Genomic DNA, 16,360 nt, shown 5'->3' with positions numbered 1-16,360 from the left:
ATTATGGGACAAAGATAGTCTGGCAGCAGGGCCACAGATCTAACGGGGAATCAAACCACTTCAAAAAAGAGGGAGTGACCCTATAAAGCCCAATCAGTTTCCAGCAGATAAAGTGGGGCCAAAAAGTATTTAGTCAGCCACTGATTGTGCAAGTTCTCCTACTTAGAATAAATGAGAAAAAAATAAATAAAAAATCCAGGAAAATCACTTTGTAGGATTTTTAAAGAATTTATTTGTAAATGATGGTGGAAAATAAGTATTTGGTCACCCACAAACCAGCAAGATTTCTGGCTCTCACAGACCTGTAACTTCTTCTTTAAGAAGCTCTTCTGTCCTCCACTGTATTACCTGTATTATTGGCACCAGTTTGAAACAGTGAACTGTATAAAAGACACCTGTCCACAGCCTCAAACAGTCACACTCCAAACTCAACCACGGCAAGACCAAAGAGCTGTCGAAGGACACCAGGAAGAAAATTGTAGACCTACACCAGGCTGGGAAGAGTGAATCTACATTAGGCAAGCAGCTTGGTGTGAAAAAATCAACTGTGGGAGCAAGTGTAAGAAAATGGAAGACATACAAGACCACTGATAATCTCCCTCGATCTGGGGCTCCACGCAAGATCTCATCCCGTGGGGTCAAAATGATCATGAGAACGGTGAGCAAAAGTCCCAGAACTACATGGAGGGACCTGATGAATGACCTGCAGAGAGCTGGGACCAAAATAATAAAGGCTACCATAAGTACACACACTACACCGAGAGGGACTCAAATCCTGCAGTGCCAGGCGTGTCCCCCTGCTTAAGCCAGTACATGTCCAGGCCCGTCTGAAGTTTGCCAGAGAGAGCATATGGATGATCCAGAAGAGGATTGGGAGAATATCATATGGTCAGATAAAATCAAAATAGAACTTTGTGGTAAAAACTTAACTCGTCATGTTGAGCCTCAACCCCAGACCTCAACCCCATAGAAAATTTGTGAAGAGAGTTGAAAGTCTGTGTTGCCCAGTGACAGCCCTGAAACATCACAGCTCTAGAGGAGATCTGCATGGAGGAATGAGCCAAAATACCAGCTACATTGTGTGCAAACCTGGTGAAGACTTACAGGAAACATTTTACCTCTGTCATTGCCAACAAAGGTTATATTACAAAGTATTGAGTTGAATGTTTGTTATTGATCAAATACTCATTTTCTACCATATTTTACAATTAAATTCTTTAAAAATCCTACAATGTGATTTCCTGTTTTTTTTTCTCATTTTGTCTCTCATAGTTGAAGTGTACCTATGATGAAAATTACAGACCTCTCTCATCATTCTAAGTAGGAGAACTTGCACAATCAGTGGCTGACTAAACACTTTTTTGGCCCCACTGTATCTGCTTTTACGATTAATCTGTCATCTGAACACTTGTGTTATGTTTCGCCATAATCAGACAAATGATATTCCCTCAAGTAACAGACTGTAATTTCTGAGTGGCCCTAGAAGGTGCATGCAATGAAGGACTTCATGTATTAATTGCAAATTTGAGGACAGTTTGTATTATAAAATGAAACATTACTTTCCCTTTATTTATAAAGCACTGCACAACTGCACCTGCAGATCAAAGTGCGGTACAATCAACAGCATAAAACATATAAACAACAAGGAATGCACGATGATATCGGGACAACATCAGTATCGGCTGATAAAAGCTTCATCGGCAGATTTGAATATTACTGCCGATGAACCTTGCCGATAGGGTGGCGTGTTTCCTATGCACACGTGACGACCGTGAATGAATGAGCGGCAGCTACTTAAACTTCCAACTAGGGGTGTGCAATAACCAAGGTTTTTAATCATGGATGATTAAAATGTCTCCACGATATGTTTTTGAAGAAAAATCATAGTATTGTGCAGTCTATCAGTTCAGTTCTGACGCCTTCATCTCAACATACTGTACAACGCGACGTACATTCACAAAAGTTCATTATTTGCATGTGCGTCAAAGTCTTGCTAGTTAAACATGTCATTCACGTGGTGATGCGCTGTTCTAACATGCACTTTTCTCAGTGTAAACCTGACGCTCACAGGAACTAACAGCCTGTCTAACAGTGCCTGAATACTGGACTAGGTTATCTTTCGAGTCTTATTGTGCTAATACTGTCAAATAGACACAAGGTTTACATAAACAAAGTTGGTTATGTCTAAAGTGAAAGCAAACGGACAAAATCTGCTTGTCAAATGTGTGTATATTAGAGAGACAGTATCTATAATATGCTGCCGCTTGTCCTTAAAGCGATACTTTACCCAGAAATAAAATATCTGTCAGTATTGACTCACTCTAATGTTGTTCCAAACCAGTATTAATTTCTTTCTTGTGCTCAAATATACTATGGAAGTGACTGGAGTACAGCAAGTTTTTAGTTAGCCACAGTCTTCCAAATAACTTTTATTTTCAACAGAAGAAATACATTTATTTGGGTTTTAAACAACTTGAGAGAGTAAATGATGACAATTAAACAATTTTGGGAGAAGTATCGTTAATAAAACAACAAAACACAAAGAGGAAATCACTCACTGCTCTTGACTGAGAACTTTAATAGAAGCTTTAATAAGATTTTGCACTTAAAAAAATTTGCTTGAAATATCAGCATATCGAATATCGGCCAAAATCCAAAATCGTGCATCCCTATAAACAACATACAACTTACTAACACAGATACTAGCCCAACCTCTCGAAGGTGTAGAAATAACAAGAATTTGTAACACAAGCTTTAAAAACATTTAAAGATGTGATTTCTTCACATCTTCAAGAGTTCAAGAGGCAGACTATTTCAAAGCCTCGGACCCACAACGGCAAAGGCCTGGTCGCCTTTATCGTCCGTGAGGCAGACACCCAAATTTCAGAAATTATTATCATAATATAAGAGGGCACCAATGCTACTCTTTTTTTTATTCAACAGAGGGATGTCCCTTGACCACAAAAATGCATAATAGCAATTCTTAGTCGGTAGCTTGAGGTTTATCACAGTTTACCAATGTTGAGATTTATTTAGCTTAATTTGCATTTTTCAGCGAGTTTAAATGTAAAATTGGTCATTTTCATACCATAAGCTACCTACATGGCACTGCTATCATGCATTTTTGTGGTCAGGGGGCATCTATGTTTTGAAAAATAAACATTAGAATTGGTGCCCTTTTTGATACCAATTTTCTGCCCGCCTCACAGACTGTTAACTTCAGATTGAGGGACAGAAAGCAATGATTTATTATCTGAACGTAAAGACCTAGGTACTTGATGAAGAGCAATGAGCTCAGATACATGAACAGGAGCGATCCAATCATGCACTCCCCGAGAGAAGCTAAAATAGGAGGAATATGAGGACTTTTCTCAGCATTCGGATCTAATTGCAAGTGTGATATAGTGGTCTGACAGAACCCCACATAAAAAAACATTTCAATAGTCAAGGCGAGACCGAACAAAGCTTTAATAACATTTTCTAAATCGGCTTTAAACAAGCAATAGACCTAATCTGGAAAAAGCAACTCAAAAGAAACCACAGCATTAATCTGCTTATCAAATTTCAGCTCTCAGTTAAACAAAACAAACACCTACATTTTTTACTTGGTCATGGCAATATTCTGACCATGTGCCGAAATAAGTGGCAATATCTAAGCATCCTCTGGCAAAGAAAGATAGAAAACGAGACCTTCCCCGAGTCCCTCGGTTGTGTATGAAAGCCGTATACTGATTTTAATCTAAAGGATGTGACGTTTACGCTCCTGAGAGCCTTTTCTGTTCAGTGACATATGAACCGAAAGCTGATGTTCAAGATAATGCAGAAAGAGCCGTTCTGTACAGTAATGTGCCAAAGAAAAGGAATTACTTCAAACTACAAGAGTCTTAAACTTTATAATCAACTATCAAAACAGTGCAATTTGACCTCATCTGTCGACATGATGCCGGTGATTCGCAGATCAGCTGCAGACATATCCTCATCGTTATGATCAGATGCTTTCTGAACTGCGGTTTTCTCACCGCTGTCATGCTGTTGTTTATCTTGTTATTGAGGAAAGCATATTCACATATTCATCTAAACGTCACTCTCAGCATCGTTGACGGCATCGGGATGTTTGTTAACAGTATTTGGCTGTAAAGGTATTTCCAACTTTTACTTCTAAACAAAGAACGAAAAAGAAGTTTGTACTATGTAGCCTATATCAGGGTCTTGAATCACAATCAGTGTAGTGAGCGCGAGCAATAAGCTGCTGGCTGCAGTTCACTCAACGGCCACCGGTGTCGCTAATAACAAGGCCTTCTCAATTCTACACAAGACATCCGTTTAGGCCAGCCTCTGTCTAATGCCTAGTTCACACTACATGATTTTAAAATGTCGGGCTGAACTGTGCAGTTCACACTACATGACTTGCTCTCAGTGAAATCATGAGTGTTCAAGTTGTTTAGCTGTTCACACCACACAACACAACGTGATTGATCCACAACAGGAGGTAACTCACTACACGAGTTAACAACGCACTACATAGAGATACAACCACGATCGGATGATAAGAGCATATCATTTGTGACTCAATGAGAGCTGTTTCAGTACTATAGTACGGTCTAAATCCTGAAAATAATCAAACAAATAACGAGTTGACAACAACACGATTCTATCTGGTCTAGAAACCATGTTTTGTAACGAAAAACCACGCAATAAAACGAACCAGAAATGACGCGAAACTGCAGAGAAGAACACAACACGCGAATATGGACGTCAGACAGAAACTAGTGCTGCACACTGTTTGCTCGACGATCTGCTCTGAGAAAAAAATGCAAAAAAGAAAAAGTAAGATTTACCTGGTGTCCTCAACCCATGCGTTGCTATGATTGGCTGTACTCATGACATCACTGAGATTGAGTCTCGCGACTGCTCGAGATATCTAGCATGCTAGATATTTTTCTGAGCTCGGTGACCTGTCTGCGAGGTGTCTGCGAGCTGTCTTTGATGCGTTGTTGGCTCTTTCACACTAACGGATTGGCGAGCGTTAATCGTCCGCTAATCGCCCGCGATTTGCACGGGATAACACCCTGACTTGTCGGCGACTCAACGATTTGCAAATCGGGCTTAAATCGGGCTTAAAATCACGTAGTGTGAACTAGGCTTAACCCTCCTGTGCATTTAATAAATTACAAGTTATATTTGTCGATTATAATTAAATTCAGGGCATTATTTTTTTATCTTTAAAAAGCTTGTAAATTGTTTTTATTTAAAGGGTAATTTCACCGGTGAAGACATGAATATGTATTGAGTGGGTCAAATATGTAGTAGAATAGTATCATACATTTCTAATTTGGGTCCTTATTGGCCGACAAAAGGCAGAAATATACTTTTTAGTGCTTGTGGATTGTAGACAACAATCCCCATAGTGCAATTCAATGCTCAGCTCTGCAGGCCACTCCCACTACTCCGCCCATCAATGTAGACTAGAGTTGAGCACCACTCTACGCTACCGCCTGGAAATCATTTCACACAATGAAATCAGATAATGCATGCTAATATAATATGACGACGTAAGAGCGCCAAGGCGGCGCCCGGGCCATCAGCCAATGGATTGGCGTGATTCTATATGGGCTTCAGACAATCGCCACACTTAATCTGACTTGTAATTTTACACGTGAAATGCAGCCAAACCTTGGAGCATTTTGTCTTCGGCATCTTCATTAATCCCCTCGCTATCAGACAATCCGGGAGTCTCCCGCATATTGATAATGGCTCCCTGATGCCCGCAAATTAGTTAAAATCTCCCGGAATCTGGAGCGAGTGAGCAAGAGTGCGACAGACCAGACTGTGCTCCAAACCATATAGTGCGCGCACAAGGGAGAGAGCGAGAGACTTTGCGTGTGTGTGCCTCATGACACAGAGACTCAGGCACCGAAATTTTCGTTCTTATTCGATCTGGTTATTACCATTTACGTCAGAACTGGTTCCCTATTGGCATCGTGTTTCGGTACCCAACCCTATCCATAATGCATTAGTCTGCGTATTCAGTACCGTCGTCCATATTTTCAAAAAGTTTGGCATTGATCTGTGATAGGCCTGTAAGCACATTAGTGATAGGTCCCTATGGGCGGGTTTGAAAGGGTGGGAACTAGTGTTTGTAGTCTTTACAGAAATCCCCACCTCATACACTTCCTACAATGACGTAACATGCCGATTTTTGCGTCATTCTAGGAGGAAGTGAAAAAGGTAAATAACGGATTTCTCTCATCTCAGGGGAAAATGAGAGAGTGTTGCACGGCCATTCAATAGTATGACTGGATTTCTAACAATGGAAATCTTAATGCAAATGGGTGGAGTCTCCCTTTAATATGGTTTAATAACAGTTTGTATTTATTTGTGTTGATCTACTGCAACTTTTGTTGTTCCTGTAGCTCAAACAACAACATAACATCGAAAGCTTTAGATTAGCACCTGCCAAATGCATACATTCAAATCTGTGTGAGCGTTACTTACCATCACAAACAACTCAAGATCTGAAAACTTACATAAGCTATAAATTCCAAATAAAGAGGAAAAAGACTGGTGTAAAACACATAAATCCTCTCCTGTCTTATTGTAAACGCAGATGCTTCTAGCCACACAAGTTTGATATCACACATCATTGCTTTCACTAATCCCATTTGTATTTTTACTTTAGTTTTCACTTTTAAACATCCTGCTGCATTAGTTAAAGGGTTAGTTCACCCAAAAATGAAAATTAAGTCATTAATTACTCACCCCCATGCTGTACCAATCCTGTAAGACCTTCATTCATCTTCGGCACAAATGAAGATATTTTTGATTAAATTTGAGAGCTGTATCACTACCACATAGGCTGCCTAAGGGACTGGCTCTTGACGGCCCAGAAAGTCAATGAAGAAAATGTTTAAATATTCCATGTGACTACAGTGGCTCAACTATAAGTTAATCAAGCGACGAGAATACTTTTTGTGCGAAAAACCATACAAAAATAACGACTTTATTCGACTATTCCTTTTCTTCCTTGTTGGCCTGAAACGAGACTTCAAGAGATTTCCACGACACATGCGTGAGAACTGAACTGAAGTAGTTGAAAGAGATCGCAATTCTCACGCATGCGTCGTGGAAATCTAAGGAAGTCTCGTTTCAGGCCAACAAGGAAGAAAAGGAATAGTCGAATAAAGTCGTTTTTTTTTTTTTTCTCACAAAAAGTATTCTCGTCGCTTGATAAACTTATAGTTGAGCCACTGTAGTCACATGGAATATTTAAACATTTTCTTCATTGACTTTCTGGGCCGTCAAGTGTCATTCCCTTAGGAGCCTATGTGGTAGTGATACAGCTCTCAAAATTAATCAAAAATATCTTCATTTGTGTTCCGAAGATGAACGAAGGTCTTACGGGGGTTGGTACAGCATGGGGGTGAGTAATTAATGACATAATTTTCATTTTTGGGTGAACTAACCCTTTAACTAATGCAGCAGGATGTTTAAAAGTGAAAACTAAAGTAAAAATACAAATGGGAATACTGAAAGCAATGATGTGTGATATCAGATAGAGACATCTGCATTTACAATAAGACAGGAGAGGATTTATGTGTTTTACAAACCCTTTAAAGCAACCAAACGCCCCTGTCGGTCTCCAATAACAGCATGCATTACTAATGAATCCAAGTCAAGAGCGCTTTGGTCCTGAACTTGTATCAGGTGTGCAAACATCAGGGTGATGGTGATTGATTAGTAAGGATCAGATGATCTTCTGAAAGCAGGGGAAAGTAGACGGCATTGTGTGTTATGGAATATCACGGGCTTTGTGGACCCGGAGAAGCTGATTTCCATTTTGAGTTTTCTGTATCCATCACGTGGGTTTGTAATGCAATGAATCCTTGCACACGTGATCTCACAGAGGAATGCTGGGAGAAGTGTTTGAGTCTTACCTTCAGCAGCTCCCGGGGGAAATCTTGTCCTTCGTTGAGTCCTTCCAGGTTATTGATGAATTCCTGGCATGTCATCTTCTTCCCAATATTCTGTGGGGCATGAGAAACATTTATTGGTCTGTTAATCGGACAGGATGGCACTGATGTGACCCTGTGAGTCTGACGGGACCACAGCAGATACGCTGTGAATCAGCCAGTCCTGCTTTCTCATCACATTTACAGGCAGAATCTGCTGTGTAAAATAAGGCGCCATATGAGATCTTATATCATAGTATTTATCACTATGTAGTTGTCATTGCTGGAAGTTCAATCTAAAACGGCTTATAGATTAAATATACTAGCGTAAGACTTAAAAAGAAAGAAAGAAATTAATTATTTTATTCAGTAAGGAGCTATAAAACTGATCATGTTATAAACTATTCTGAACAAAGTATCATAGCTTCCACAAAAATATGAAGCAGCACAGCGGTTTTCAAAACTGATGATCATCATAATGGATCATCAAATCATCATATTAGAGTGATTTCCGAAGGATCATGTGACAATGAAGACTGGAGTAAGACTTGAAATTCAGCTTTGATCACAGAAATACATTGCACTTTACTATATATATATATATATATATACATACACACACACATATATACATATTTATATATACACATACACATATATACATATTTATATCTATGTACATATGAAGAGTTCAGATGCAAAAACCTCTAAATGCCATTTGAAATTTTCTTCTTTAATGATGATTTTTATCAAACTTGTATATTTAAGTTCAGCAATTTCACTTAAATAACAATTAATAGGTAATTATCATTGCCATTTAAGTGAAATCACTGAACTTAAATATACAAGCTTGATAAAAATTATCATTCTAGAAGAAAATTTCAAATGGCACTTAGAGGCTTTTGCATCTGAACTCTTCATATACACATAGACAACAGATACTTTGAATCAAATAATTTTGATCATATATGTTTGATCAGATAAATGCAGCCTTGGTGAGCAAAAGAGACTTCTTTCAAAAACATTAAGAGAAAACTATAACGACCCCAGACCTTTGAACGGTGGTGTGCATGTATTAATGCCTCCTATTGAATAATTCAATAAACAACTTTGCGAATGAAAAGAACTTCATATTATTTGATATCTTTCTCTGCACATGTGCAAAGCAAAAGGTTATTTATAAATGAATGTCTGACATCATCCAGTGCCAAGCTCATGTACTGATCCACAGACTGAAGCAGTGGAATAACTCTGTGGAGGAGGCGACGTCTTTAACATAATGTACAGGATTAAGAATATCAATTACAGTGCCGGAACTGATCTGATCTAATAACATAATATTATTCAACTGTACTGTGTAATCGCTCACTAATGAGTCATTACTGACGGCCCATGAATATTTGCTCTTTTTACAGTTTGTGTGTACATATTTATTTGGGAATGTTTTTATATAAAACATTTAATAAAAAAAAATAAAAAAAACTATTAATTGAATCACTAAAACAGTTTGCATTATGTTAGAGCATCAACTATCCAATGAAAAGTGCCTGCTTTTGGGATTGACAACCGCTTTTACTTACAGGTGTGAGTCTCTAAAGGGCTACGCTCAGGCTGTCAGTCCAAATCAGATTTTTGTTCATATCTGCTTGAAATCTGATGAGAATGAGCTAGTGTGAACAGCGATAAATCACATGAAATGCGATTTTTACAAATCTGTTTTGAGCTACATCCATATGTGGTTTGAAATCCAATTCAAATCGCATTTCTGGAGATCGGTTTCATTCTGATCGCTCTGGTCGGATTTCGTGTGGTTTATGCGACTTTCTCTCGCCACGTAAAACATAAACGTGAGGCGTTGTTATTAGTGCTGTCAAACGATTAAAATATTTCATCGCGATTAATCGCATTAATGTCATAGTTAACGCGCACATTTTTAGCTATTCTAAATGTCTTTTGATTCTTTTTGTTACATTATTTTTTCTCATTTTAATGCTCTTATCAACATGGAAAAGTAGTTTGGCTTGTTTAGTGCAAATGTTTTTTTTATTATTATTATTGAAAATAACATTGGAATAGAGTTCAATTTCACACTAACATATATAAATAATCTCTCAAACAATGAAACTCTATCCATCAATAAATGGGTGAAAGAAATACTGACGAGGTCATCATCTGTGTGTGTGTGTGTGTTTGCTTGGCCATCATCAAGTGGCGTTTCAGACTGGACGTGCAGCGATGATGATAGCTCAGATCACTTGGTCTTGTCAATGGGACAATTTGGCAACTTTTTAAAAGTAAACTTTCTATTCAGAATCTTAGGGCATCCATTTCGGCGTCTCGCGCTCGTCATCCACTCAAAACGTAACGTTACTATTTGGCCGGCTCGCAAGCCGAAAGGAGCATGTTGCTTCTTCGACCAAAGCGCAAGCGGATCTAGCTAGACCGGAAACAAAACAACAGGCACGCCGCAAGCACACGTTTCGGCTTGCGATCCAGCTTTGAGTGGATGACGAGCGCGAGACGCCGAAATGGATCAGGACGCATGCCGCGTCCTGTTGCAAAAGCATGTGAAAAAACTAAAAAGTTTGCTTGGACAAAAAGACCGTTAATCGCGCGATAAAAAAATTAGCGCCGTTAAAATGGGTTTGCGTTAACGCAGTTAATAACGCGTTAAACTGACAGCCCTAGTTGTTATATATTATTGTGAATACAGACAGATGTCAGTCTGGTTCTGTACACACAGCGCGGGTTTTTCTAGAATGCTGTTGTCTGTCCTGAAAATTTCCAGGTGCGAGTTCTCAGCGTTTACAGTGAGCTTCAGGCTTCTCACAAGCGCCTACAGTAACCACATATACTGACTGCTAGTATTAGACAATTACATCTACAATTACTGCGTCAGAACCGTGATTTCTCAGATTGCTGCTTTTATAAATTAATGAGAAAGACTGCCTTATAATATAAAGCGCAGACGGTGTTTGTTCCACTGACTTTACTGTTCCTGCCAGCACCAGCCGAGTTTGTAGGTGGATGGCACTGACAAATGTTCAGACTGGCACGAGAAATCAAAGAGAGACACACAGGCTGCTTCCAAAAACACGACTCCACAAGATCTCGCACTGCGGTTTCATCACGAACGATGCGATCACTCCATCACTCTAACAGCTATTGCTCTCTTTCTGTGCATTTCGACATGGATCTGCAATGCACACATCACAAAGTCAGCAAAGTCACTATGTTGCAAGGACAATAAATCATTTTATAAAGAAACATTTGAGTCTTGCCCAGTAACCATACTCATAAAAAGAAGGCAAAGGGTTTAATTCTCATTACTGTAATGCAAGAAAGGGCTCTCTCATTTTATTTCATTCTGAATTAATCGTGTTAGCATTTGTTATACTGAATGATATTTGTTACTAAAGAAAGATTGTTCTCATAAAGGATGAGTACCATTATGTTTTACAGTAAATGTAAAGAAATTGCATTATGGGAAAAGGCAGTCAATTGTCCCGTCACAAACAATGCCCTAATAAAAAGAAATGTACATGATATGGCTTGATGAGTGCGGTTTTCCTGTATTGTTGTACACTGTTGTCTCTTTTATGCTCATCACGGCTGCATTTATGTGATCAAGAATTACATCAAGACATTGTGAAATATTAGTACAATTTAATTTAACTGTTTTCTATGTGAATTTATAATAAAGTACAATTAATTCCTGAGATCAAAGCTGAAATTCCAGCATCCAGTCTTCAGTGTCACATGATCCATCAGAAATCACTCTAATATGATGATTTGATGATCAAGAGACATTTCTGAATTTTATCAATGTTGAAACCAGTTGTGCCGATTCATATTTCTATGGAAACCATTCAAATGAACATCATTTCTTTATACATTTTTCAGAACAATGGAAAAGTCTTTACTTTTTTTTAATCAATTGTAATCGTTCTTTACTGAACAAAAGTATTAATTTAAAAAAAAAAAAAAATCTTACTGACTCCAGACTTTTGAATGGTAGTGTAATGCACCGTTGAAACAGGACGTTAGGTCGGGAAATACCAAAAAGGCTTCATGTCACCGTTGTTTGCCACTGGTGAACAAACATCTGGATATCTGGAGTTCATTCTGACAGCTTCCAGGAGCACAGCTATGTTCACACCACGAACCTTAGACCCCGTTTACACCTGGTATTAAAATGCGATCTGTATCCAAATAAGTTATTCAGATAATAAAAAACGCATGTTAATGCAAGGTGTAAACGCGTTGTGATCGGATCGTGATCGGATCTGCCTGACCACATCTGGAGGTAGTCTGGCTCGCATTGTGTCCGGATCTTTACTAGGTGTAAACGCAATCTGGTTGTTGAAACCACATATGTATATTTTACTCCTCCCAAAAATGCTAAAAAATAAACGAGTGAGAGCGTGTTATATAGGCTATGTCATGTTATAGCCTAGTCAGATGCGACACGCGACACGCATCACCGCAGATGAGCAGCTGAGCGTCTATTCAACATGCAAACATCGCAAATAAAAGTGAAAGTAAGTCACAGACGCAGTTAACACATCTTCAAGTAAAGAAACGAAATTATCTTACCAGGCCTGTTGCCACTCTCTCTTATTGATGTCTCGGATTTGGAAATTAGCTGATGATCAATAAAATGCCGCTCAGATCTGTTGCTTTTGGTGGCGTGCAATCCAATAAATCTGCATATAACGCAGGAGGTGAAGATCGGATTTATATCCGTTTTGCAAAAACACATTTATGTGGCCAGGTGTAAATGGAATCAGTACTTATTATCCGGATAACTTATCTGGATACAGATCGCATTTTAATACCAGGTGTAAACGGGGTCTTAGTGCTCAATCCTGATTGACTGCTCAGATCTGCTTTGTTTTGATTGGCTGCTCAGGTTTTATTTTGAATGCACGGTCCCGCGAAAAACAATAACAAGAGTGTGTGCAGCACACTGTCCTGCAGAAGCAAACACTGAGCTGACTGAAGTCAGTATTACGGGCTCATCTATAAGCTGATGTGCCGCAGAAGTCCACAAACACATGCGCAGGCAATGAGGAGGAGGACTAAGCTGATGAGAAAGAGAGATTTCACTGACTAACTTCACTGCCGTCTTCCTTATTAACCCAGTCACTAAAGAACTACCGGTGTGTAAAATCTTTGGAGTGACTCCCATGAGCGCAGAATTGTGATGAACGTTGCTCTAGAGTGATGAATCCCAATATGAATGTTCAGACATCTGATTTATTACCACATATATATGGAAGAGGCCCAAATTAGAATGGCTTCATTCAGACTGCGGGTAAATGTGGCCCAAATGTGAATGTCCTGTTTCACTGCAGGTCTTGATGCCCAATTCTGATTTGTTGCCTATATCCGTCTGTTTACACGTTATTTCAATTGTGACCCATATCCGAGTCATGCGTTTACACTTGCTAGACTATCTGAAACATCGCGCATGCGGTTCTTGCACAGATGGACGAACACCAATTATGCTTAATGCATGTTCTGCGATATATGTGAAGTTTGCCTGTGCATGTGCTTCAGTTACTGTTTGCGAGAGAGTCCTCAGGAGTTCCGGGAGCATATTGTGGCGGATTAATTTTGTTTAACGAGGAGCAGTGGGTCCGAAATTTTAGGATGAGCAAGCCAACCTTTGATTTCTGAGCCTAATGCCTTAGAAAACCCGAGCTGCCCGTTTACATGACAGTCGCTTTGGCACATATCTGATTTATTTCCAAATATGAATGAGCCCTGAAACCGATCTCAAAATATCCGAATGCATGCATTATCTGTGTCACATATGAGCAAAACATCAGAATTGGGCTGCGTGTCGCGTTTTATCTTTCTGGTCAGTCCAGGACCATGATCTGTTCACACGGGGATCTGATATTGGCCACATTTAAAACAACAATGTGACCAGCTATACAACAAAATCAGATCTGGGCAATAAATCAGATCTGAGGACTAAGACTCGCAGTGTGAACGCAGCCTCAAAGATCAGATCCCATGGGGTCAGAGAGGGAGAAAATCAGATTTGGGGCATTTCTCCAATCGAATTAACCTTAAAGCTAAAAATGGTTCAACAAAATAAGTTTGTTTTATTTTATAACGTTAAACACAAATATCTTTTTTAATCTTTCAAACTTTGTCTTTAAGAGGTTTAATGGGCCCTGGACAGGCTTTGAGGAGATTCCCTGCTCGGTCTCATATAACCTGTGTGATGTGCACAACGCTTCCCTCCACAAGCGCAGTCGTGTATGTGTGTGTGGGTGTCTGGCATACATTTCTGCACAGATCCGTGGCTGCGCAGCGTTCAGCTGCATTCACCCACATGACACTAAACCAAACAATGTTTGAAATGAATGCGTCTCGAGAAGTGCTGCGGCGTGGGCATGAGATCTCCACGTCTCTACGGCACATGCGTCCTACTGAATATGTCAAACCAACTCCAAGACACATGATCAAACTCCATGGAGACCAATGAGAGGAGCTATTCTTAGAGTACCCACAATGCACCTCACATTTCACTTAGGAAGTAGTGGGGGGTGCGAAACTTTCTCCTTCCTTCACTGTAGTTACCGACGGCACATACCCGAATCATCTCTTGTTTTCTTCCAGTGGTTACAACCAGCTGCAGATTTGACAGGTTTAACCTTCAATATCTGATCACAGATAATTAAATAAATCACAAAATCTGACATCCTTGATGCACTCTCCCCAAAAAGCTTATTTTGAGTAAATACGACAGACATATCCTCCTCCAGTGGGATCTTTACATCCACTGATAAGGTCAAATGGCGTCTGGTTTCATGTGCTTGTGGCAAAGAGGGAACAAACTGTCATTTCTCATTTAGCTGCTAATACGAGCAACCTTACCAGAGGGTCAGAGGTCACTTACATGGCCATGAAGGTCAGTGTTGAGCAGCATTAGCGCACAGGTAAGGCAATGAACTCCATCTGCAAGCATCAATGAAACATCATCAACACACTCACTCACAGGTCAAACAGAGAGAACATTATTTTTATCATGACTTTAATATCACACACACACACATATGCATCTCTGCATCAGGAGAAAATCTAACATCACTTCCATGGCAACAGTCTTAGCAACAAGGAGATGGTTTAGCTTTTTACCCATATACTGGTCATAGCGGTTACTAAGATGGTTGCTATGGTGGAAACGCAACACTGTGATACTGAATGAGCGATTAGACTCAATCATGCTTTATAGAGAATTAGTCAAGAGAGGATTTAAACTGATTTGACTTGTTGAACTGAAAACTGATGTTGTGCGAAAAAAAAAAAAAAAGAATTCTATATGCAAAAACATAAAACACTGAAATAGTCCTCGGGTAACTAGTACTAGCTGTGCTAGTTTCATTTATCTTGTGTTACTCCACACTCTTTTTCTTCTCTCATAAGAAAGAAAAAATAATGTGGTCACACTTTAGTTTAGGGTCCAATTCTCACTATTAGCTAACTATTAACAATGACTGCTTATTAATAGTTAGTAAGGTAGTCGTTAAGTTCACGTATTGGTGGATTATGGGATGTATGATATGGTCATGCAGAATAAAGCATTAGTATGTGCTTTATAAGTATTAATAAACAGACAATATCCTAATATGCATGATAATAAGCAACTAGTTCATCAAAATGAACAAATCTTTATTCGAGTCATTTCGTTCATTTTGTTTGTTGAATGAACCAAATGACTCGAAAAAAAGATTTGTTAATTTTGATGAACGATTTTGAACAGGGGAGTCATGAACGCGCATTACAGAACAGAGCAAGGTGAGCATTAGTACTTACATTTTTTGGTTTATTTTTGAAATGACCGAACGCTTTGCTAGATAAGACCCTTTTTCATCGTCTGGTGTCATTTAAAGGGTTAGTTCACCCAAAAATGAAAATTAAGTCATTAATTACTCACCCCCATGCTGTACCAACCCCGTAAGACCTTCGTTCGTCTTCGGAACACAAATGAAGATATTTTTGATTAAATTTGAGAGCTGTATAACTACCACATTAGCCGCGTTTCCACTGCCGGGCCAGGGCCGGGCCGTGCTAGTGCGTGCCAGGGCCAGTCGCGTTTCCACTGTCACTTCCGGGGCTTGATCGGGGCTTCCTCAGGGCCAACGGCCAGGATTTCTGGCCCGTCGAATACCTTGGGCCAGAGGGGGCCAGCTCGGGCTAGAGGCGTGCTCAAGGTAAAAGGCGGAGTTTATCGGTGTTATGGAACGTTATGATCTGAGGCAAGATGCACATAGGGGTGTCCATGTTTAACCGATTAACCGTTTAAAATTGCATAACAGTTTAATTTGAACTGAATATGCCAAATGCTGCGCAAAAATATATAGGCTATAGGCTACATATCGACGAATTTTCAG

At 39.4% G+C, this 16,360-nt stretch overlaps 1 protein-coding gene across 3 annotated transcripts in view; it reads right to left on the bottom strand.

Moving 5' to 3' along the window:
• The window catches only part of psd3l (pleckstrin and Sec7 domain containing 3, like), a 163,444-nt gene that overhangs the window by 63,359 nt on the left and 83,725 nt on the right, over positions 1–16,360 (bottom strand). For all 3 annotated transcript variants that reach the window (XM_039676604.2, XM_089126337.1, XM_089126338.1), the window contains exons 8-9: positions 14,866–14,924; positions 7,935–8,024 (exon numbers count right to left, since the gene is read on the bottom strand). In XM_039676604.2, the coding sequence (XP_039532538.2) occupies positions 7,935–8,024; positions 14,866–14,924 (149 nt within the window). The remainder of the gene's footprint in view (positions 1–7,934; positions 8,025–14,865; positions 14,925–16,360) is intronic.

This window comes from Pimephales promelas, chromosome 23 (assembly GCF_988280905.1).
Source record: "Pimephales promelas chromosome 23, fPimPro1.hap1.1, whole genome shotgun sequence".
Classification (NCBI taxonomy): domain Eukaryota; kingdom Metazoa; phylum Chordata; class Actinopteri; order Cypriniformes; family Leuciscidae; genus Pimephales; species Pimephales promelas.
Note: the sequence above shows the minus strand (reverse complement) of the source record. Positions and strands in the feature narration are given on the sequence as shown.